At 39.7% G+C, this 24600-nt stretch overlaps 1 protein-coding gene across 1 annotated transcript in view; it reads right to left on the reverse strand.

Moving 5' to 3' along the window:
- The window catches only part of LOC133551105 (ephrin-A3-like), a 214996-nt gene extending 206903 nt beyond the window's left edge, over window positions 1–8093 (reverse strand). The window contains exon 1 of the mRNA XM_061897437.1: window positions 7696–8093. Within this exon, the coding sequence (XP_061753421.1) occupies window positions 7696–7820 (125 nt within the window). The 5' untranslated portion in view covers window positions 7821–8093. The remainder of the gene's footprint in view (window positions 1–7695) is intronic.
- Between the last annotated feature and the right edge of the window lie 16507 nt (window positions 8094–24600).

A 24600-nucleotide genomic window follows, 5' to 3' on the forward strand; every position in this document is an offset into this window, starting at 1 on the left:
TAGTCTTGTTTTAAAGCAACTAACCCAAAAGCATATAATGCTACTTGTGTACATCTTAGAGGGAAGACAGCTGCAAGACAATCGCTTCATTCCAAGACTATTATTTTTAGTGCCATCTCTACTACCAAAGTATAGCTGACATCAAAGACAAGCACAGTAGGGATTATTGAAACCCGAATTTTGGAAGTAGTGTTTTCATGCGCTACAATCCGAATGATTATTGGCATCAACCACCCAATCGGAAAGAAATGTTCATCCGACCGTGTGTGATCAAGTCAGAATATTCCGAATGGCGTGTTTACATTAAAAAAAATGTATTCCGGTTCGGCTTTTAATCCGATTAAATGTTTCTATGAGCAAACAGCTTGTGTTGGTATTATTAACTTGCAATGGCATTCTGTTGACATTGTTTCAGTTTCAATAATTCCTCAGTAAATTCACCAAGTTGTCACCGTGGAGTTATTGAGTCTGTTTAGCTGATTGGAGAGCTAGCTTCCGCAGTTAGTGGGTCCGTGAAGAAGACTTCTGTTTTGTTTGATCATCTGTTTTACTGCCATGTTACAGGCACTGTTTGAAAACAAATAAGGCATGTAAATACTAATTTCCAGAATATTTGTGTAAATAACAAATTTTGGAACATATGTATCCGTCGTGTGCGGCTGGTATGAAAAAAAAATGTTATTCTAAAATTTAGTGGGTGCGGCCTATTTTACGGTGCACTCTATAGTCCGGAAAAAATATGGAAATTAATATTGCAATGATGTGATGTGTGTAATGTTACAGTGGCCAAGCATTTTTTAAATATGCCGTACTTGTTAAATTAAACCTCTGCTTTGTTTTGATGAATACTTAGGCCTACTATGCTACTGTATTTCAATGTTGGTCGTTATAGTGGTACTTGAAGAGCCAAGTGTTTTTTGTGGTAGTAAAAAACCCAAATCCCACGTTTGGGAACTCGACAGACCGAGGTGGAATTATTTCCCATTCTTGCTTAATGTAGAGCTTAAGTTGTTCAACAGTCCGGGGTCTCCGTTGTCGTATTATAGGTTTCATATTGTGGCACATATTTTCAATGGGAGACAGGTCTGAAGTACAGACAGGCCAGTCTAGTACCCGCACTCTTTTACTATGAAGCCACGCAGTCTTGCTGAAATAAGCAGGGGCGCCCATACTAACGTTGCTTGGATGGGAACATATGTTGCTCCAAAACCTGTATGTACCTTTCAGCATTCATGGTGCCTTCACAGATGTGTAAGTTACCCATGCCTTGGGCACTAATAAACCCCCATATCATCACCGATGCTGGTTTTTAAACTTTGCGCCAACAACAACCCGGATGGTTCTTTTTCTCTTTGATGTCCAGAGTTTCCAAAAACAATTTGAAATGTGGATTCATCAGACCACAGAACATTTTTCCACTTTGCATCAGTCCATCTTCGATGAGCTTGGGCACAGCAAAGCAGACAGCTTTTCTGGGTGTTGTTGATAAATGGCTTTCCCTTTGCATAGTAGAGTTTTAACTTGCACTCACAGATGTAGGCGACGAACTGCAGTTACTGACAGTGGTTTTCTGGAGTGTTCCGGGTCCCATTAGGTGATATCCTTTACACACTGATGTCACTTTTAGATGCAGTACCGCCTGAGATATCGAAGGTCACGGGCATGCTGCTTACGTGGAGTGTTTTCTCCATATTCTCTGAACCTTTTGATTATCATACCGACCGTAGCAGGTGAAATCCCTGAATTCCTTGCAATAGCTGGTTGAGAAATGTTGTTCTTAAACAATTTGCCCACGCATTTGTTCACAAAGTGGTAGCCCTCGCCCCATCCTTGTTTGTGAATGACTGAGCATTTCATGAGACCTGCTTTTATACCCCATCGGGGCACCCACCTGTCCCTAAGGAGCTTGTTCACCTGTGGGATGTTCCAAATAAGTGTTTGATGAGCATTCCCCAACATTCTCAGTCTTTTGTGCCACTTGTGCCAGCTTTTTTGAAACATGTTGCAGTCATTAAATTCTAAATAAGCCAGTAATTGCAAAGTATAACAAAGTTTACAGTTCAAACATTAAGTATCTTGTCTTTGCAGTCTATTCAATTGAATATAGGTTTTTATTTACCATTTACAGTTGTGGGGTTTGTTTTGAGGACCACTTATCTAGGGTTAGAAAGGGTCAAGTGTTGCAAGAACTGAAGTTTTAAGCGTGTTTTGTGCGACTATTCTGAACTGTTCGATCTTAAAGGCCTACTGAAATGAGAATTTCTTATTTAAACGGGAATAGCAGGTCCATTCTATGTGTCATACTTAATCATTTTGCGATATTGCCATATTTTTGCTGAAAGGATTTAGTAGAGAAAATCGATGATAAAGTTCGCCACTTTTGGTACTTCCTGAAAAAGCCTCGCCTTTACCGGAAGTCACAGACGATGACATCACAAGTGTGGGGGCTCCTCACGTATTCACATTGATTTTAATGGGAGCCTCCAACAAAAAAAGTGATTCGGACCGAGAAAACGACAATTTCCCCATTAATTTGAGCGAGGATGAAAGATTTGTGTTTGAGGATATTGATAGCGACGGACTAGAATTTTTTTTTTTTTTAAACGAGTTAAAAAAAAAAAACGCGATAGCATTGAGACATATTCCGATGTTTTTAAACACATTTACTAGGATAATTCTGGGAAATCCCTTATCTTTCTATTGTGTTGCTAGTGTTTTAGTGAGTTTAATAGTACCTGATAGTCGGATGTGAACGTCGACGGGTGTGTTGACGGCATGTCTTACGGGTGTCGACGGCAGCTGTACGGACGACACAAGCTCAGCTGATCTCCAGTAAGTGCCGACTTTTTAACCACAATTTTCTCACCGAAACCTGCTGGTTGACATTTGGTCGGGATCCATGTTCGCTTGACCGCGCTCTGATCCATAGTAAAGTTTCAGCTCCGGGAATTTCAAACAAGGAATCACCGTGTGTTTGTGTGGCTAAAGGCTAAAGTTTCCCAACTCCATCTTTCTACTGTGACTACTCCAATATTGATTGAACAAATTGCAAAAGATTCAGCAACACAGATGTCCAAAATACTGTGTAATTATGCCGTTAAAGCAGACGACTTTTAGCTGTGTGAGAGTAGCGCTCATACTTCCTAAAAACGCGTGACGCCCTGCGTACACGTCATCATTACACAACGTTTCCAAGACGAAACTCCCGGGAAATTTAAAATTGTAATTTAGTAAACTAAAAAAGCCGTATTGGCATGTGTTGCAATGTTAATATTTCATCATTGATATATAAACTATCAGACTGCGTTGTGGGTAGTAGTGGGTTTCAGTAGGCCTTTAAAGGGTATTTGTTAGCGTTCGCAGTGTTTGTGATTGTTTCTTGGCCATGACTTGGGAGTACAAGGGTGGCACAAGCAGCCTCCATTCAAGCCCTAATACTAATCATCTGCTGCATTTGTACTCCCAGCTGAGTTCTGGGGATATGACCAGCAGCAGATGGAGCTTCTGGTAATGAGAAGCAGGAAATTAAAATAAGGGGGAATTGAGAAGGACAGGCCGTCTGGGTAAGACACGGCAAGAAAAAAAAAAAAAAGGAGGAAAATAAGCAAGTATGAGATGGATGGAGGCGATAGGAGGCGAATACAAATGGAGGATGGATGGACGTGGAAGGAGGTGGGGCCAGGTCGCATGAGGAGAGGAGATAAAAGAATGTGAGAACCATGGATTTGCTAATGAGGAGACGGAGGCGGCCCGAGTCTAATTCGATCTGCGCCCCACGGCAAGTTGAGACTCGAGACTTACCTGAGCTAAGCAACCTCCAGGAGCGTGTGTGCAGGGTGTGTGTCTCGCATACTTAAGGAGCCATGCACAAAAGATGGCAGCTTGAAGTGAAAGGGGGTCACATGACTGGTAGACAGACACCTTTAAAGCAGGGGTCACCAACATTTTTGAAACAAAGAGCTATTTCTTGGGTACTGATTAATGCGAAGGGCTACCAGTTTGATATACACTTAAATAAATTGCCAGAAATAGCCAATTTTCTCAATTTACCTTAAATAAAAAAAACTATTTATATAAAAAAAATGAGTATTTCTGTCTGTCGTGCCGTCGTACATTTTTTTTCCTTTTACGGAACGTTTTTTGTAGAGAATAAATGATGAAAAAAACACTTAATTGAACGGCTTAAAAGAGGAGAAAACACAAACAAATTTAAATTAAATTTTGAAACATAGTTTAACCTTCAATTTCAACTCTTTAAAATTCAAAATTCAACCGACAAAAATGAAAAGAAAAACTAGCTAATTTGAATCTTTTTGAAAAAAAATTTAAAAAGAATTTATGGAACATCATTAGTAATTTTTCCTGATTTGATTAAGATTAATTTTAGAATTTTGATGACATGTTTTAAATAGGTTAATATCCAATTTGCACTTTGTTAGAATATACAACAAATTGGACCAAGCTATATTTATAACAAAGTCAAATCATTATTTCTTCTAGATTTTCCGGAACAAAGATTTTAAAACAAATTCAAAATACTTTGAAATAAGATTCAAATTTAATTCTAAAGATTTTCTAGATTTGCCAGAATAATTTTTTTTAATTTTAATCATAACAAGTTTGAAGAAATATTTCACAAATATTCTTCGTTTGAAAAACAGAAGCTAAAATGAAGAATTAAATTAAAATGTATTTATTATTCTTTAAAATAAAATAAAATAATTACTTGAACGTTGATTTAAATTGTCAGGAAAGAAGAGGAGGGAATTTAAAAGGTAAAAAGGTATATGTGTTTAAAAATCCTAAAATCATTTTTAAGGTTGTATTTGTTCTCTAAAATTGTCTTTCTGAAAGTTATAAGAAGGAAAGTAAAAAAAATAAATGAATTTTTTCAAACAAGTGAAGACCAAGTCTTTAAAATATTTTGTTGGATTTTCAATTCTATTCGAGTTTTGTCTCTCTTAGAATTAAAAATGTCGAGCAAAGCAATACCTGTTTGCTAGTAAATAAATACAATTTTAAAAATAAAGGCAGCTCACTGGTAAGTGCTGCTATTTGAGCTATTTTCAGAACAGGCCAGCGGGCTACTCATCTGGTCCTTACAGGCTACCTGGTGCCCGCGGGCACCGCGTTGGTAACCCCTGTTTTAAAGGGTTTCAGGTCTTTTTTTTTTTTTATACCTCTTTCAGTGTGACAATGAGCAACCAAAACAACAATAGAACACCTTAACTCGAGGAGAATAGCAGTTTACTAAAGGTCTGGCAAGAACCCAGACCTAAATCAACATTTAAAATGCCTGAGGCGACCTGAAGGGGGGTCATGTGACAGATTGCTGTCCAGAGTCGGGACCCGGGGTGGACCGTTCGCCTGGGGTTGGGGACAACTCTGCGCTGCTGACCCGTCTTCCCTATGGATGGTCTCCTGCTGGCCTCACTATGGACTAGATTGTCACTATTATGTTAGATCCACTATGGACTGGACTTCCACAATATAATGCTAGACCCACTCGACGTCCATTGCATCCGTTCTCCACTACAGGGGGGGTCACCCGAATCTGCGGTCCTCTCCAAGGTTTCTCATAGTCATTCACATTGACGTCCCACTGGATTGTGAGTTTTTCCTTGGCCTTATGTGAGACCTGAACCGAGGATTTTGTTGTAGCTTGTGCAGCCCTTAGAGACTTAAAGACTTTAGGGCTTTATAAATAAACATTGATTGATTGATTGCTTTCTTGATTGATTGATTGCTTGATTGATTGCTTGATTGATTGCTTGATTGATTGGTAGCAATTCTGCAATAAAATATTGCCCAGTCAAGTCATTGTTCTTCAATTCCTTTGAACATTTCTCTAACATTTGTGTTCAACGGAATAGTACAGGGCAGAAATATTTCTAAAAAAAATTGTGTTTTGCATTGATTTAATATGCTTTTGTTTTTTTCACCACATGAAAACTTGCTATTTTATTCTCTTTCATTCTAGGATTCAAAGCAAGTATTAATCAATTGTGCATTTTTGTAAAAATGTCCGTCCATATTAGGTCACAAACAAGAATAAAATTACCCTATACCAAAACAAAATTACATTTTTCTAAATTGTCCCAATTGAAAACATATATTGAGGGGGACACGCCCACTGTCATGTGACAGATTTGGAGCACTCCTGCAAGGAAATAATGTCCGGTCAACCCAATCTTTTTAATAAAAAAAAATAATAATGGAATAGTGCAAACTACAATTAATATATATTTAAAAATATAAGTTTTTATCGGTTTATTGTGGTCGTATTTATTACAGCACAAAAAAATGCTCTTTTATCATATTTCATTCAAAGATTCAGAGCCATGTTATCAATCAATTGTACAGTTTTGGAACACCCTTGTCCATTTTTGATCACAAACCAGAAAAAAATGACTATACATCACAAACTAAACTTCAGTTTTCTAAATTGAAAAATAATTTGGGGGTGGGGGGGCTAAGCACAAGACACGCCCTTTTTCAAGTGACAGATTTGGAGCACTCCTGCAAGGAAATAATGTCCAGTCAACTTTATCTTTATCGTTAGAAAAAAAAATAATGTAATAGTACAGATTGGAATTAATATATAATTTTGAAAATAATAATAAATAATTTATTATGGTCCTATTTTTTTACGGCACAAAAAATGCTCTTTTATCATATTTAATTTTAATTTTCCTGAAAGAATTTAGGAAAACTCTCCAGAAAAACAGCCCCAAAGCAAGATGTTTCCACCCCCATGCTTCACAGTAGGTGTGGTGTTCTTGGGATGCAACTCAGTATTCTTCTTCCTCCAAACACGACGAGTTGAGTTTATACCAAAAAGTTCTATTTTGGTTTCGTCTGACCACTTGACATTCTCCCAATCCCCTGCTGTATCATCCATGTATCCATTTTGGTATAAACTCAACTTGTCGTGTTTGGAGGAAGAATAATACTGAGTTGCATCTCAAGAACACCAAACCTACTGTGAAGCATGGGGGTGGAAACCTCATGGTTTGGGGCTGTTTTTCCGCTAAGGGGACAGGACGATTGATCCGTGTTAAGGAAAGAATGAATGGGGCCATGTATCGTGAGATTTTCAGCCAAAACCTCCTTCCATCAGTGAGAGCTTTGAATGGTTGACCAAATACTTATTTTCCACCATAATTTTCAAATAATCTCTTTAAAATTCCTACAATGTGAATTCCTGGATTTTTTTTTTTCACATTCTGTCTCTCACAGTTGAAGTGTACCTATGATGAAAATTACAGAAGTGGGAGAACTTGCACAATCGGTGCCTGACTAAATCCTTTTTTAGCCCCACTGTATATATGCCCTGACTTGTCCAGGGTGTATGCCGCCTTCCGCCTGATTGTAGCTCAGATAGGCACCAGCAACCCCAAAAGGAATAAGCGGTAGAAAATGGATGGATGGATATTATATATATATTTTTTTTCAACTGAACAATACAGGCTACAATTCATATCTTTTTTTAAAGTGCTGCAGTCCATTATTATTGTCTGGCTTTGTCCCCCATTGTTGAAAAGTAGGGTCCTATCACAATGTTGTGTTATCATTTATCAGGGCATCTTTTAAGTGCAGGCAACAAAAGGCACGAAGCTGGCGTGGAGGTGGGTTTCGGACCACAACCACAACACTCGGGCGTGTATGTAAATAAAGGAGGGGGTGTGCACTTACAGTATGTTGGAGCTGTTCCAGTACACCGCATGTCGGTTGCTGCCCGCGGACATGTGCAAGTTGGACAGCACCACCGTCACGATGCTGAGAGAACACGTCGCGATCATCATCATCAACATCTTCATAAATAACCACAATAATAATCCACTCCGCGTGACTCTCTCACAACATCCCCGCGGTTGTGTTCAGAGTTCTTCTTTCGTCAACGCGTTCTTCCGGGGTGAGCCCATGGCGTCGACGCCCGCGGTGTTCACTTTGTGGGGGACACTTGTCGTCCCAGGTGCGGCTAATTTGGACCTAGCCTTGTTCTTTTTCTTCCTTTTCTTCTTCCTCTTCCCGCTGATGCTGCTGTAAAACTGCCGCTGACTACCTGCGGCGTCTCCCTCCCCTCCATTCAGCGGCACTGCCCGAGTGCGCGCGCATACGAGAGGAGGGCGGGGGGGGGGCAGGACCACGCCCACCTACCCCTTTGTAACCACGCCCACCTTCTTACTTTACAAGTAAGTTTTGAGTGGGCTAAAAAAAAAAAAAAGACTACAAAACAACATCTCCAACATGAAATGTATACAACGTTGCATATGATAATTATCTCGGGATAATTATCATACTTTAAGAGCAGGGGTCACGTTATTGTGCGGCCCGCAATTCAATATGACAATTTAAAGGCCTACTGAAATGAGATTTTCTTATTTAAACGGGGATAGCAGGTCCATTCTATGTGTCATACTTGATCATGTCGCGATATTGCCATATTTTTGCTGAAAGGATTTAGTAGAGAACATCCACGATAAAGTTCGCAACCGGAGAAAAGCCCTGCCTCTACCGGACGTCACATGTTGATGGCTCCTCACATAGTCACATTGATTTTAATGGGAGCCTCCAACAAAAAACGACAATTTCCCCATTAATTTGAGCGAGGATGAAATATTCGTGTTTGAGGATATTGATAGCGACGGACTAGAAAAAAAAATTTGATTGCAATCGCGTTGCATATGTTTTTAGAGACATTTACTACGGACAAGAAAAAAAAAAACGCAATCGCAATCGCTTTGCATTGAGACGGAGTTATATGTTTTTAAAGACATTTACTGTAGGATAATTCTGGGAAATCCCTTATCTTTCTATTGTGTTGCTAGTGTTTTAGTGAGTTTTACAGTACCTGATAGTCGTAGGTGTTATTGATAGCGACGGACTAGAAAAAAAAAAAAAAAAAACGCGATTGCAATCGCGTTGCATTGAGACGGATTCATATGTTTTTAGAGACATTTACTATAGGATAATTCTGGGAAATCCCTTATCTTTCTATTGTGTTGCTAGTGTTTTAGTGAGTTTTACAGTACCTGATAGTCGGAGGGGTTATTGATAGCGACTGACTGGAAAAAAATTAAAAAACGCGATTACAATGGCGTTGCATTGAGACGGATTCATATGTTTTTAGAGACATTTACTAAAGGATGATTCTGGGAACACCCTTATCTTTCTGTTGTGTTGCTAGTGTTTTAGTGAGTTTTACAGTACCTGATAGTCGAGGGGTTATTGATAGCGACGGACTAGAAAAAAAAAAATGCGATCGCAATCGCGTTGCATTGAGACGGATTAATATGTTATTAGAAACATTTAATAGGATAATTCTGGGAAATCCCTTATCTTTCTATTGTGTTGCTAGTGTTTTAGTGAGTTTTAAAGTACCTGATAGTCGGAGGGGTTATTGAAAGCGACGGACTAGAAAAAAAAAAAAAAAAAAAACCTGATTGCAATCGCGTTGCATGGAGAGGGATTCATATGTTTTAAGAGACATTTACTAAAGGATAATTCTGGGAACACCCTTATCCTTCTGTTGTGTTGCTAGTGTTTTAGTGAGTTTTACAGTACCTGATAGTCGGAGGGGTTATTGATAGCGACGGACTAGAAAAAAAAAAATGCGATCGCAATCGCGTTGCATTGAGACGGATTTATATGTTATTAGAGACATTTACTAGGATAATTCTGGGAAATCCCTTATCTTTCTATTGTGTTGCTAGTGTTTTAGTGAGTTTTAAAGTACCTGATAGTTGGAGGGGTTATTGAAAGCGACGGACTAGAAAAAAATAAAAATAAAAACGCGATTGCAATCGCGTTGCATTGAGACGGATTCATATGTTTTTAGAGACATTTACTATAGGATAATTCTGGGAAATCTCTTATCTTTCTATTGTGTTGCTAGTGTTTTAATGAGTTTTACAGTACCTGATAGTTGGAGGGGTTATTGATAGCGACGGACTAGAAAAAAAAAATGCGATTGCAATCGCGTTGCATTGAGACGGATTCATATGTTTTTAGAGACATTTACTAAAGGATAATTCTGGGAACACTCTTATCTTTCTGTTGTGTTGCTAGTGTTTTAGTGAGTTTTACAGTACCTGATAGTCAGAGGGGTTATTGATAGCGACGGACTAGAAAAAAAAAAAAATGCGATCGCAATCGCGTTGCATTGAGACGGATTCATATGTTTTTAGAGACATTTACTAAAGGATAATTCTGGGAAATCCCTTATCTTTCTATTGTGTTGCTAGTGTTTTAGTGAGTTTTACAGTACCTGATAGTCAGAGGGGTTATTGAAAGCGACGGACTAGAAAAAAAAAAAAAATTGCGTTACATTGAGACAGATTCATATGTGTTTAGAGACATTTACTAGGATAATTCTGGGAAATCCCTTATCTTTCTATTGTGTTGCTAGTGTTTTAGTGTGTTTTACAGTACCTGATAGTCGGAGGGGTTATTGATAGCGACGGACTAGAAGAAAAAAAAAAACGCGATTGCAATCGTTTTGCATTGAGACAGATTTATATGTTTTTAGAGACATTTACTATAGGATAATTCTGGGAAATCCCTTATCCTTCTATTGTGTTGCTAGTGTTTTAGTGAGTTTTACAGTACCTGATAGTCAGAGGGGTTATTGATAGCGACAGACTAGAAAAAAAAAAAAATGCGATTGCAATCGCTTTGCATTGAGACAGATTTATATGTTTTTAGAGACATTTACTAGGATAATTATGGGAAATCTCTTATCTTTCTATTGTGTTGCTAGTGTTTTAGTGAGTTTTACAGTACCTGATAGTCGGGGGGTTATTGATAACGACGGACTAGAAAAAAAAAATGCGATTGCAATCGCGTTGCATTGAGACGAATTCATTCATTCATTCAGGGGACGGCGTGGCGCAGTGGGAGAGTGGCCGTGCGGAACCCGAGGGTCCCTGGTTCAAATCCCACCTAGTACCAACCTCGTCACGTCCGTTGTGTCCTGAGCAAGACACTTCACCCTTGCTCCTGAAGGGTGCTGGTTAGCGCCTTGCATGGCAGCTCCCTCCATCAGTGTATGAATGTGTGTGTGAATGGGTAAATGTGGAAGTAGTGTCAAAGCGCTATGAGTACCTTGAAGGTAGAAAAGCGCTATACAAGTACAACCCATTTTTCATTTATTATTTATCATATGTTTTTAGAGACATTTACTAAAGGATAATTCTGGGAACACCCTTATCTTTCTGTTGTGTTGCTAGTGTTTTAGTGAGTTTTACAGTACCTGATAGTCGGAGGGGTTATTGATAGCGACGGACTAGAAAAGAAAAAAAAACACGCGATTGCAATCGCGTTGCATTGAGACGGATTCATATGTTTTTAGAGACATTTACTAGGATAATTCTGGGAAATCCCTTATCTTTCTATTGTGTTGCTAGTGTTTTAGTGAGTTTTACAGTACCTGATAGTCTGAGGGGTCATTGATAGCGACGGACTTGAAAAAAAAAAACCCCTGATTGCAATCGCGCTGCATTGAGAAGGATTCATATGTTTTTAGAGACATTTACTGTAGGATAATTCTGGGAAATCCCTTATCTTTCTATTATGTTGCTAGTATTTTAGTGAGTTTTACAGTACCTGATAGTCGGAGGGTTTATTGGTAGCGACGGACTAGAAAGAAAAAAAATGTGATTGCAATCGCTTTGCATTGAGACAGATTCATATGTTTTTAGAGACATTTACTAGGATAATTCTGGGAAATCCCTTATCTTACTATTGTGTTGCTAGTGTTTTAGTGAGTTTAACAGTACCTGATAGTTGGAGGGGTGTGTCCATGGCAGGGTGTCTCGGGGTAGTCGACGGCAGCTGTACGGGAGGCACACGCTAAGCCAGGGGTCACCAACGCGGTGCCCGCGGGCACCAGGTAGCCCATAAGGACCAGATGAGTAGCCTGCTGGCCTGTTCTAAAAATAGCTCAAATAGCAGCACTTACCAGTGAGCTGCCTCTATATATTTTTTTAATTGTATTTATTTACTTGCAAGCTGGTCTCGCTTTGCTGGACATTTTTAATTCTAAGAGAGACAAAACTCAAATAGAATTTGAAAATCCAAGAAAATATTTTAAAGACTTGGTCTTCACTTGTTTAAATAAATTATTTTATTGTTTTACTTTGCTTCTTATAACTTTCAGAAAGACAATTTTAGAGAAAAAATACAACCTTAAAAATGATTTTAGGAGTTTTAAACATATACTTTTTTACCTTTTAAACTCCATCCTCTTATTTCCTGACATTTCAAATCAATGTTCATGTATTTTTTTTTTTTTTATTGTAAAGAATAATAAATACATTTTAATTTAATTCCTCAATTTAGCTTCTGTTTTTTTTGACGAAGAATATCTGTGAAATATTTCTTCAAACTTATGATTAAAATAAAATAAAAACATTCTGGAAAATCTAGAAAATCTGTGGAATCAAATATAAATCTTATTTCAAAGTCTTTTGAATTTCTTTTAAAATTTTTGTTCTGGAAAATCTAGAAGAAATGATTTGTCATTTGTCTTTGTTAGAAACATAGCTTGGTCAAATTTGTTATATATTCTAACAAAGTGCAGGTTGGATTTTAACCTATTTAAAACATGTCATCAAAAATATATATCTATTGTGAGAAATCATAAAGATGATCAGTGTTTCCACAAAGATAAATATCATTAATTATTAATAATAACATAGAGCTAAAGGTAAATTGAGCAGATTGGCTATTTCTGGCAAGTGTGTATCAAACTGGTAGCCCTTTGCATTAATCAGTACCCAAGAAGTAGCTCTTTGTTTCAAAAAGGTTGGTGACCCCTGGGCTAAGCTGATATCCAGTAAGAGGCGACTTTTTAACCACAATTTTCTCACCAAAACCTGCTGGTTGACATTCGGTTGGGATCCATGTCTGCTGTGATCCATAGTAAAGTTTTACGTCCGTGAATTTTAAACAAGGAATCACCGTGTGCTTGTGTGGCTAAAGGCTAAAGCTTCCCAACTCCATCTTTCTACTGTGACTTCTCCAATATTAATTGAACAAATTGCAAAAGATTCAGCAAAGCAGATCTCCAAAATACTGTGTAATTATGCGGTTAATGCAGACGACTTTTAGCTGTGTGTGTGTGCAGCGCTCATATTTTCTAAAAACCTGTGACGTCTTGCCAACATGTCATCATTGTACGACGTTTCGAAGACGAAACTTCCGAGAAATTAAAAATTGCACTTTAGTAAACTAAACCGGCCGTATTGGCATGTGTTGCAATGTTAATATTTCATCATTGATGTATAAACTATCAGACTGCGTGGTGGGTAGTCGTGGGTTTCAGTAGGCCTATAATGTTGGTGCGGCCCGCAAGTTTAATATGATCAGCGCTTAACAGCGTCATACTTGCCTACGTCCCCAATTTTCCCGGGAGATCCCTGAAGTGAGATTTATTATAAAATTATTATAAAAAAATAGCAGCTATTCATAAATCCTTCATATATATATTATTGAATAATACTTCAACAAAATATGAATGTAAGTTCATAAACTGTGAAAAGAAATATAACAATGCAATATTCAGTGTTGACAGCTAGATTTTTTGTGGACTTGATCCATAAATATTGGTGTTAAGATTTATTTTTTTGTGAAGAAATGTTTGGAATGAAGTTGATGATACCAGGTGGATCTCTATTACAATCCCCAAAGAGGGCACTTTAAGTTGTTGCTTACTTTTATGTCTAGATATCTTGATTTAGAATTGAATCACTTGTTTATTTTTCAACAAGTTTTTCTTTTTTCTTTTTTTTCTTTCCCAATAGTTAAAGAAAAACCACTACAAATGAGCAATATTTTGCACTGTTATACAAATTAATAAATCAGAAACTGATGACAACGTGCTGTATTTGACTTCTTTATCTATTTTTTTCCAAAAAAAATGCTTTGCTCTGATTAGGGGGTACTTGAATTAAAAAAATGTTCACAGGGGGTACATCACTGAAAAAAGGTTGGGAACCACTGTTGCAGAGGACGTTAAAGGCAGTGCAGTCACAGCCCATGTCCACAGTTCCCAAATATAATTTGAAATGTAGACTCGTCAGACCACAGAACACATTTCCACTTTGCATCAGTCCATCTTAGATGAGCTCGGGACCAGCCAAGCCAGCAACTTTTCTGGGTGCTGTTGATAAATGGGTTTTGCTTTGCATAGCAGAGTTTTAACTTGCACTTACAGATGTAGCAACCAACTGTAGTTACTGATAGTGGTTTTATGAAGTGTTCATGAGCCCATGTAGTGATATCTTGAACAGACTGATGTTGGTTTTTGATGCAGTACCGCCTGAGGGATCAAAGGTCTGTAATATCATCGCTTACGTGCAGTGATTTCTCCAGATTCTCTGAACCTTTTGATGATTTTACAGACCGTAGATTGTAAAATCCCTAAATTCCTTGCAATAGCTCGTTGAGAAATGTGTTTTTAAAACTTACAAATTGGTGACCCTCGCCCCATCCTTGTTTGTGAATAACTTAGCATTTCATGGAAGCTGCTTTTATACCCAATCATGGCACCCACCTGTTCCCAATTAGCCTGCACACCTGTGGGATGTTCCAAATAAGTGTTTGAAAAGTTGTTTTTGCATAATACTGTGAAACAAAACGCCAGATAATATTTCTGCTAGTGGGTGCCATGTTGCGGTCCTTATACACACACCATAGCAATGCTTGTATCCCTGACTACGTTAGCCGTAATTGGCCGACAATCCACCAACCAATGCGACCTAAAAGTTGTACCCAAAAATTTAGACGGAATTTTGAGTGCAGTGTGTAATGTTCTATTTTTTCAATGGAACATTCAAAGTTTGAGTGTTGTTTACTGCCGTCATATTGCATTAACTCGTATCTCTTATGTGTTACTACCATCTACTGGTCACACTTATCATTACACCATGGACCAAACAAAATAGCTTCGAGGACGGTAAGCAAAAACCAGAAATATTCCGTACATTAGGCGCACTGGGTTATAAGGCGCACTGTCGAGTTTTGAGAAAATCAAAGGATTTTAAGTCCGCCTTATAGTCCGAAAAATGCGGTAGTAATAATTGTCCTGGGAGAACATGGCATCATTTTTGTTTGCATTTTAATGTATTTATTACAGTGCTGAATTTTTTTTTTTTATTCAAGAATGTCGGATAGGACATTTAATTGTAATTATTTGTATAATTGTTACTAATTTATCATAGTCTGGTAGTCCTCATTAGTCACTTATGAGGTTTTATTTTATTGTTGTATTTTAATGGTTTTATTGCTTAACTGATAACATCATATCATTAATATTTGTTCTTATATGTACAGATGTCCTATAAATGCTTTAAAAATGTAATATCGGAAATTATCGGTATCGGTTTCAAAAAGTAAAATTTATGACTTTTTAAAACCGCTGTGTACACGGATGTAGGGAGAAGTCCAGAGCGCCAATGAACCTTAAATGCACTATACGGCGTGGCGCAGTGGGGAGTGGCCGTGCGCAACCCGAGGGTCACTGGTTCAAATCCCACCTAGAACCAACCTCGTCACGTCCGTTGTGTCCTGAGCAAGATACTTCACCCTTGCTCCTGATGGGTGCTGGTTGGCGCCTTGCATGGCAGCTCCCTCCATCAGTGTGTGAATGTGTGTGTGAATGGGTAAATGTGGAAGTAGTGTCAAAGCGCTTTGAGTACCTTGAAGGTAGAAAAGCGCTATACAAGTACAACCCATTTATAATATCTGCGACTTTTCACATACACAAGTGAATGCCATGCATACTTGGTCTACAGCCATCCAGGTCACACTGAGGCTGGCCGTATTAACAACTTTAACACTGTTACAAAAATGCGCCACACTGTAAACCCACACCAAACCAGAATGACAAACACATTTTAGGAGAACATCCGCACCGTAACACAACATAAACACAACAGAACAAATACCCAGGGGCCCTTGCAGCACTAACTCTTCCGGGACGCTACAATATACACCCCCTGCTATCCCCTAGCAAGAACTCCAACCCCCCCCCCCCCCCCTCCCCCCTCCCCAACCTCCTCATGCTCTCTCAGGGAGAGCATTCCAAGCTGCTGTTTTGAGGCATATTAAAAAAAATAATGCACTTTGTGACTTCAATAATAAAAATAGCAGTGCCATGTCGGCATTTTTTTCCATAGCTTGAGTTGATTTATTTTGGAAAACCTTGTTACATTGTTTACTGCATACAGAGGGGCATCACAACAAAATTAGACATAATGAATATATCGGTATCGGTTGATAGATTAAGCGTTGGACAATATTGGAATATCGGATATCAGCAAAAAAGCCATTATCGGACATTTCTACTTATATGTCATTATTTTATGTAATCCATCAAATGTTTTTTTAATTCATCATAGTCCTACATTTTTGTTCAGGTTTTACCAGTTTATACTCTGGTTTAGTTGGCAATATCTGACACAGTACGGTACTGTACTTTAATAGTCGCAGTATAATAGTACTAATGTTTTATTGTATTTAGAATATATATATATATATGATTATTGCATTAGTCCAGTGGTTCTCAAATGGGGGTACGCGTACCCCTGGGGGTACTTAAGGGTATGTCAAGGGGTACGTGAGATTTTTTTTAAATATTGTAAAAATAGCAACAATTCAAAAATCCTTCATAAATATGAATGTAAGTTCATAAACTGTGAACAAAAATACAACAATGTGTTGACAGCTAGGTTTTTTGTGGACATGTTCCATAAATGTTCCATTCCATAGATGTTAAAGAGTTATTTTTTTGTGAAGAAGTGTTGAAATGAATCCGGATGGATCTCTATTACAATCCCCAAAGAGGGCACTTTAAGTTGATGATTACTTCTATTTGTAAAAATCGTTATTTATAATTGAATCACTTGTTTATTTTTCAACAAGTTTTTAGTTATTTTTTATCTTTTTTTCCAAATAGTTCAAGAAAGACCACTACAAATGAGCAATATTTTGCACTGCTATACAATTTAATAAATCAGAAACTGATGACATAGCGCTGTATTTTACTTCTTTATCTCTTTTTTTTCAACCAAAAATGCTTTGCTCTGATTAGGGGGTACTTGAATTAAAAAAATGTTCACAAGGGGTACATCACTGAAAAAAGGTTGAGAACCCCTGCATTAGTCAATGGATAGCTGCGGACAGATAGCAATAATTGTATTGGAAGTCATTATGATTGTGCAAGTGCACCAAGACAATGAGTGCGCAGTTATTAAAATATAACTACAGCAAAATGTCTGCTATGGGGGTTAATAGTCATTTTACAGAGTGCAGACATGTTTCATTGAAACACTAATTGAAATTTGACACTGCTGTGACAATTTGCGGCGTCATTCTGCGAGGCGGTGTGTCAAAATCCAACAATATAGTCCAGGCTGACAGATCGGATGTTGAACGATGCCTGCAGTCGGTTGCCATGACGCCGCTCACAGCCTTAGCGCGGGACAGGGATGGAGCCGGCAGACGTCTTTATTACTGCACTCCTTGCCTTAATTTCATTTAACGACAGGCAGGAGACGCCGATGAGTGAAGTGAAGTCGATTAATTGCGCGTGCTGCCGGAAATGAGGAAATATAATGAGCGGTGCTGTTGGTAGTTTAGTTTTGATCATGTGACTAAATCAGCATTTGTTGTGCCTCCTCCTGCTTTTTACTATGGGATGCCACCTGTAAGTATAGCATCAATCTGGATGCACATTAATGATTCAACAGCAGTGCTTTCTATTGTCTGCTGCGCCACTTTATTACTCGCAGGCCAGCGCCTACGATCCAGGCCGCCTTTATTGGAGCGAGAGTCGGCGCAATCGGGTCAGATTTTGTATTTGTGCGTGTTTATATTTAAGGCTCATAGGACTCCGGAGGCAATGGACAGGTACCGACAGGCCAAGCGGTGTGCAGCTTCAGCGGTCGCGGAGGCAAAAACTCGGACATGGGAGCAGTCCGGGGAAGCCATGGAAAACGACTTCCGGACGGCTTCGAAGCGATTCTGGACCACCGTCCGCCGCCTCAGGAAGGGGAAGCAGTGCACTATCAACACCGTGTATGGTGCGGATGGTGTTCTGCTGACCTCAACTGCGGATGTTGTGGATAGGTGGAAGGAATACTTCGAAGACCTCCTCAATCCCACCAACACGTCTTCCTATGAGGAAGCAGTGCCTGGGGAGTCTGTTGTGGACTCTCCTATTTCTGGGGCTGAGGTCGCTGAGGTAGTTAAAAAGCTCCTCGGTGGCAAGGCCCCAGGGGTGGACGAGATCCGCCCGGAGTTCCTTAAGGCTCTGGATGCTGTGGGGCTGTCTTGGTTGACAAGACTTTGCAGCATCGCGTGGACATCGGGGGCGGTACCTCCGGATTGGCAGACCGGGGTGGTGGTTCCTCTCTTTAAGAAGGGGGACCGGAGGGTGTGTTCCAACTATCGTGGGATCACACTCCTCAGCCTTCCCGGTAAGGTTTATTCAGGTGTACTGGAGAGGAGGCTACGTCGGATAGTCGAACCTCGGATTCAGGAGGAACAGTGTGGTTTTCGTCCTGGTCGTGGAACTGTGGACCAGCTCTATACTCTCGGCAGGGTTCTTGTGGGTGCATGGGAGTTTGCCCAACCAGTCTACATGTGCTTTGTGGACTTGGAGAAGGCATTCGACCGTGTCCCTCGGGAAGTCCTGTGGGGAGTGCTCAGAGAGTATGGGGTATCGGACTGTCTTATTGTGGCGGTCCGTTCCCTGTACGATCAGTGTCAGAGCTTGGTCCGCATTGCCGGCAGTAAGTCGAACACATTTCCAGTGAGGGTTGGACTCCGCCAAGGCTGTCCTTTGTCACCGATTCTGTTCATAACTTTTATGGACAGAATTTCTAGGCGCAGTCAAGGCGTTGAGGGGTTCCGGTTTGGTACCCGCAGGATTAGGTCTCTGCTTTTTGCAGATGATGTGGTCCTGATGGCTTCATCTGACCCGGATCTTCAGCTCTCGCTGGATCGGTTCGCAGCCGAGTGTGAAGCGACCGGAATGAGAATCAGCACCTCCAAGTCCGAGTCCATGGTTCTCGCCCGGAAAAGGATGGAATGCCATCTCCGGGTTGGGGAGGAGACCCTGCCCCAAGTGGAGGAGTTCAAGTACCTAGGAGTCTTGTTCACGAGTGAGGGAAGAGTGGATCGTGAGATCGACAGGCGGATCGGTGCGGCGTCTTCAGTAATGCGGACGTTGTACCGATCCGTTGTGGTGAAGAAGGAGCTTGGTGTGTGTAATGTGTTTGAGAAAATGGCGGTCTGCTTCCTGTTGTGACGTCACGGGTGAAAGGTCATCGCTCCGACAGCGAACAATTGAAAGGCGTTTCAACCACCAAATTCACCCTTTTAGAGTTGGGAATTTGGTTAAAAAAACATATGGTCTTTTTTCTGCAACATCAAGGTATATATTGACGCTTACATAGGTCTGGTGATAATGTTCCCCTTTAAACAGGTCTGCAGTACCTGGAGGAACTTTGGTCGAAAAAATGAAAGACTCCTAACCTAGAGGAGCCGAACCATCAGGTATATATTCCTTCTTTCTCTGTCTGGGTGTGTGTTAAGTCAGGAGAGGACAACCTGACCATGTAAAGAGATATTCGTGTGTAAGTAACTGGGAAGACAAAAGATGTATACTGTGGAAAGGGATTATGATCAACGCACAGGTCCGTGTTGCTCAAAACAGAGCGCCATCAGACGAAGCGTGGCATGTGCTAACGGAGAGACACAGCTGGCAGATGCTTGGACTGCACAGGTGGTACGTATAAGCTAATCATCTGATGTCTTTAACAGTGAGCGGCCAGGTGCAAGAGGAGGAGGTTTGGAGGGAGACTGGAAAGTCCTGAACAAAAGTATATTATTTGATGGTTGTGTTGAAAAACATTAAAACCTGTTGTCAACTCTCTACGCTTGGATACTTTGACGTACATATCTGTGGAACCGCAGGACAGCGACTTCTACACATACCACTTGTGTGTATATACATATATATATATATATATATATATATATATATATATATATATATATAGGTATATATATATATATATATATATATATATATATATATATATATATATATATATATATATATATATATATATATATATATACCTATATATATATTAACTCATAACATGCTTGATATTGGAAATAACTTATATACATATACATATAGGGCTTCACGGTTGCAGAGGGGTTAGTGCATCTGCCTCACAATACGAAGTTCCTGCAGTCCTGGGTTCAAATCCAGGCTCGGGATCTTTCTGTGTGGAGTTTGCATGTTCTCCCCGTGAATGCGTGGGTTCCCTCCGGGTACTCCGGCTTCCTCCCACTTCCAAAGACATGCACCTGGGGATAGGTTGATTGGCAACACTAAATTGGCCCTAGTGTGTGAATGTGAGTGTGAATGTGGTCTGTCTATCTGTGTTGGCCCTGCGATGAGGTGGCGACTTGTCCAGGGTGTACCCCGCCTTCCGCCCGATTGTAGCTGAGATAGGCGCCAGCGCCCCCCGCCACCCCAAAAAGGGAATAAGCGGTAGAAAATGGATGGATACATATATATATATATATATATATATATATATATATATATATATATATATATATATATCTAAATCTTCAAAGAAAACTTCCTACGGATCACGATTGAAGCCAACAAGCAAACCGTCAACTTCCTCGACGTCACTTTCAACCTGAGAAATAACAGCTACCAACCGTTCACGAAACCCAACACAACACTCCAATACGTGCACCATGACAGCAACCACCCACCCACCACCACGAAAAGAATACCTACCGGAATTAAAAAAAGGCAAATTGTCGAACAGTTTAAGAACAACTTTTCGCAACAAGCTATTGCAGGGAATTTAGGGACTTCACCATTGACGGTCCGTAACATCATCAAAAGGTTCAGAGAATCTGGAGACATCACTGCACATAAACGGCTAAGCCTGTGACCTTCCATCCCTCAGGCAGTACTGAGTCAAAAATAGACATCAGTGTGTAAATGATATCACCACATGGGCTCAGGAATACTTCAGAAAACCACTGTCAGTAACAACAGTTCATCACTACATCTGTAAGTGCAAGTTAAAACTCTACTATGCAAAGCCAAAGCCCTTTATCAACAACACCCAGATTTTTTGCCGGCTTTGCTGGGCCCGAGCTCATCTAAGATGGATTGATGCAACGTGGAAAAATGTTCTTTGGTCTGACGAGTCCATATTTCAAATTGTTTTTGGAAACTGTGGACCTCGTGTTCTCCGGGACAAAGATGAGAAGAACCATGGGCGCGAAGTTCAAAAACCAGCATCTGTGATGGTATGGGGGTGTATTAGTCACCAAGGCATGGGTATGTCCGACTCTCACGTGGTTTCGGTAATACAAAAGTAATTGGGGGATATACGCATTTTATTTTATAGCTGGAGGTAAATATCCTTTAAAAACTTGCAATTTTTGTTTGTAATAAGTTTTTTAGCAGCCTCTGACTGTTAGCGGGCTCGGTAAATAAATGCACCAGCTATAATTAGAGTTGTTTTTAATATATGCTGTATGTTGTAGATAGACTATCGCAGTGATATCGGGCATTCGGGAAAATAACAAATTCCAATTCTTATCATGCAAAAGTAATTCAGAGTTGAAGGTGAACAAATTAATATTTGCATTATTATTATGATTATTATTGGTAAATGGAGAAGGTGTGTGTGTGTGTGTGTGTGTGTGTGTGCGTGTGTGTGTGTGTGTGTGTGTGTATGAGTAAAATAGATATGGAGGCAATTCCAAGACTTGAATTAACTTGTTTAACTCTACCAAATGCTGCTGCTGCTGGTTTTAATGGCTCTATCAAGCCCGAAAGCAGAGGATTTATTAATAATACCTTAGTTAATTCCAAATATTAGACATCTGTTTAATGAACTCCATTTCATATCCGGTAATAGTGTGTCTTATTGAGGTAGGAGGAGGGGTATTGATCGCAGGCAGCATAGCAACGTGACCGTTGTTTCAATTTCACCTCTCAGTGATGGATGGATGTCGTTAAGTTCACTATTTTTTTTTCATGGTCAGTTGTTTAAAAACAAAACAAAAAAAGGCTCCCAAAATGGACTGATTATTAAAAGTGGAGTTCCTTTGAGGGCACGACACAATTTGCACGGATGCACTGTTACCGAAACGTCAAATTCATCTCTGAATAATTGTATTTATTCAAGGTTTATTATTTGTATTCATTAAATTCTCATTTTTTAATCCGTCAACTGTTACACTCATCCATTCATTTTCTATACCACACAATCTCATACAAATAAAACAAGTATTCACAAGGGCGTGGCCAGACTTATGATAACAATTGTACTTGCAGGGTACTCATCGTATTTTTCGATACTATTGTATTTGAACGCGATTAGTTGTGAAGTCAATTAATTGTCATGTCTTTGTGATCATGTTCTGTTTAGTCATGTTCTGTTTTGTTTTTGACTCCGTTAGTTCCTGTGTTTGCGCACCCTGGTTTGTTTTTGTCAAACTTGGACTTGGATTTGTATTGCTTCTTCGATACTGAGAATATTTGGAACGAGCCAAGCGTGAACGTGAAGACATGTTTAATTTATTCAAACACTATAATACAAAAAACAGGAAAACAAAGGGCGCGCACAATGGCGGTACAAAAACTGGGCTATGAAACAAAAAACTAGAACAGAGGCTGTAACTATAAAGACGAAACCAAAACACTTGCTCAATGGCATGAATAACAATGAACTATAAACAAAAACTTACATGACATGGATCTTTGCAAGGTGCGTAGCAGATGGTAGGCATGAGCAGGAGGTGTAAGTACAAAGTTGCCAGACTGAACGCTTGGCCACTGTGGCTTAAATAGTAACTATGATAATGACAAGCGGGTGTGAGAACTGAGGACCGGGGCGTGACTTGGAGACAAGGTGGAAACTAATGAGTTACAATGGAAACAAAAACAAACCAGGAAGTGCAAAACAGAACTGAGTGTCCAAAAAACAAAACATAGCATGACCAAAACAAACATAATTCATAGGCGTGGCAGTTTTAGTTTCCATGACAACCATTAGTTTCACCTGGCTCATTTGTTTGGACTCACGCACCTGTCAATGATCACAACACTATTTAAGCCTGTAGTTGCCAGGCAGTCAGCCTGGCGACATCACCCTCTACACACCCTTGATACCTTATTGCTCTCTTCTAGCCATAGATTCATGCTTTTCACGTCACAGTAAGTGTTTTCGTTTTTGTTGTCCATGGTTCTGCCATTGTGCAAGTTTGTGTTTTCAGAGCCAAGTTTTGAACCTCTGCTGTTCCTTTTTTTTTTAGTTAATAATAAAAGATGTTATTACCTTCACGCCAGTCGATTTGCACCAGGGGAAAAAAAAAACTCACCATAGTCCACGCCATGACTTTAATTAACTCATATTATGTTCTCCATTTGGTGAATGTTCTTATTCATCTCGGAGAAAGCAAACCAACACGTTTAAGTAATAAGTGGTATTTCAATTTGAGCTCATAATAAGATAAGGCCCTTTAGTTTGATATTCGCAGGTGGATTGGATCACTTCTCGTAGGAAAGAGGCCCTAAATAAACAGAATAAAAGACACAACTTATCTACAAATAGTTCCACCTCAATAGGGAAAAATAAAAATTGGTCCGGGCGACACCTCCGGGCTAAGACTGCAGATTTTGGCGCACCACGGGCGGGCGGTGGCATGGGGAGATCCATCAACGCCTCAGGCCTCCCTTCCGAGAAGACAGCGAGGCGGGGTTCAATGTCTGACGATACTGCGATTTCATAGTCCCCATCATATCGCAGTCCCAACCAATGTATTATCTCTTTGGAAAATAGGAAGATACGCATTTCAACAACTTCCGTTTTTACGAAGGAATAAATACTGAAATTGCTGACGGGTAACTCACATCAGCAATTTGAACCCCGACCTGTTACGGCCGGGTCAAAGTTTGGGAAGCATCGCTACAGACGAGTCGAGTTTGTTCTCACACCCTTGCTCTGCCTCAGCGTTGTTCCCGTCAGCCACAGCGCCTCTCTGGGGTACCCTCAAGACCTGTTGCCGTGGCGACTGGAGTAATGGGGGGGTTGAGGGAGCAAGTACTAACCTTGCATCCAAACACACCATACCCCACCCTTTGTCCAACGTACTACTGGATAACTCTCCTCCAGCTTCTCACGCTGACATTTGTCATTCTAATACACACATACATACATACATATATACATACATACATACATATATACACATACATATGTATATAAATACGTATATGTAAGAGCTCCAGCGTTTATTGCTCTGCCTTTATCGTTAGGTTTGAAGCTAAATACGTCCGTTCCCCAATTTCTGTCTTCACACTCTTTCTGCTTGCAAGTGCTGTGTGTGCGTGTGTTGACTGACATGCGCCGCGGCTTGTATGCTAGCATTGTCACCAGAGCCCACATCGTGCCGATAAAAAAAAAAAGGACTGGTGTTTTTCAAAAGAGGTATAGTACAATTTTTCATTCATTAGTACTTATATATACCGGTATACTG

Source organism: Nerophis ophidion, linkage group LG04, assembly GCF_033978795.1.
Source record: "Nerophis ophidion isolate RoL-2023_Sa linkage group LG04, RoL_Noph_v1.0, whole genome shotgun sequence".
NCBI classification, from domain to species: Eukaryota; Metazoa; Chordata; class Actinopteri; order Syngnathiformes; family Syngnathidae; genus Nerophis; species Nerophis ophidion.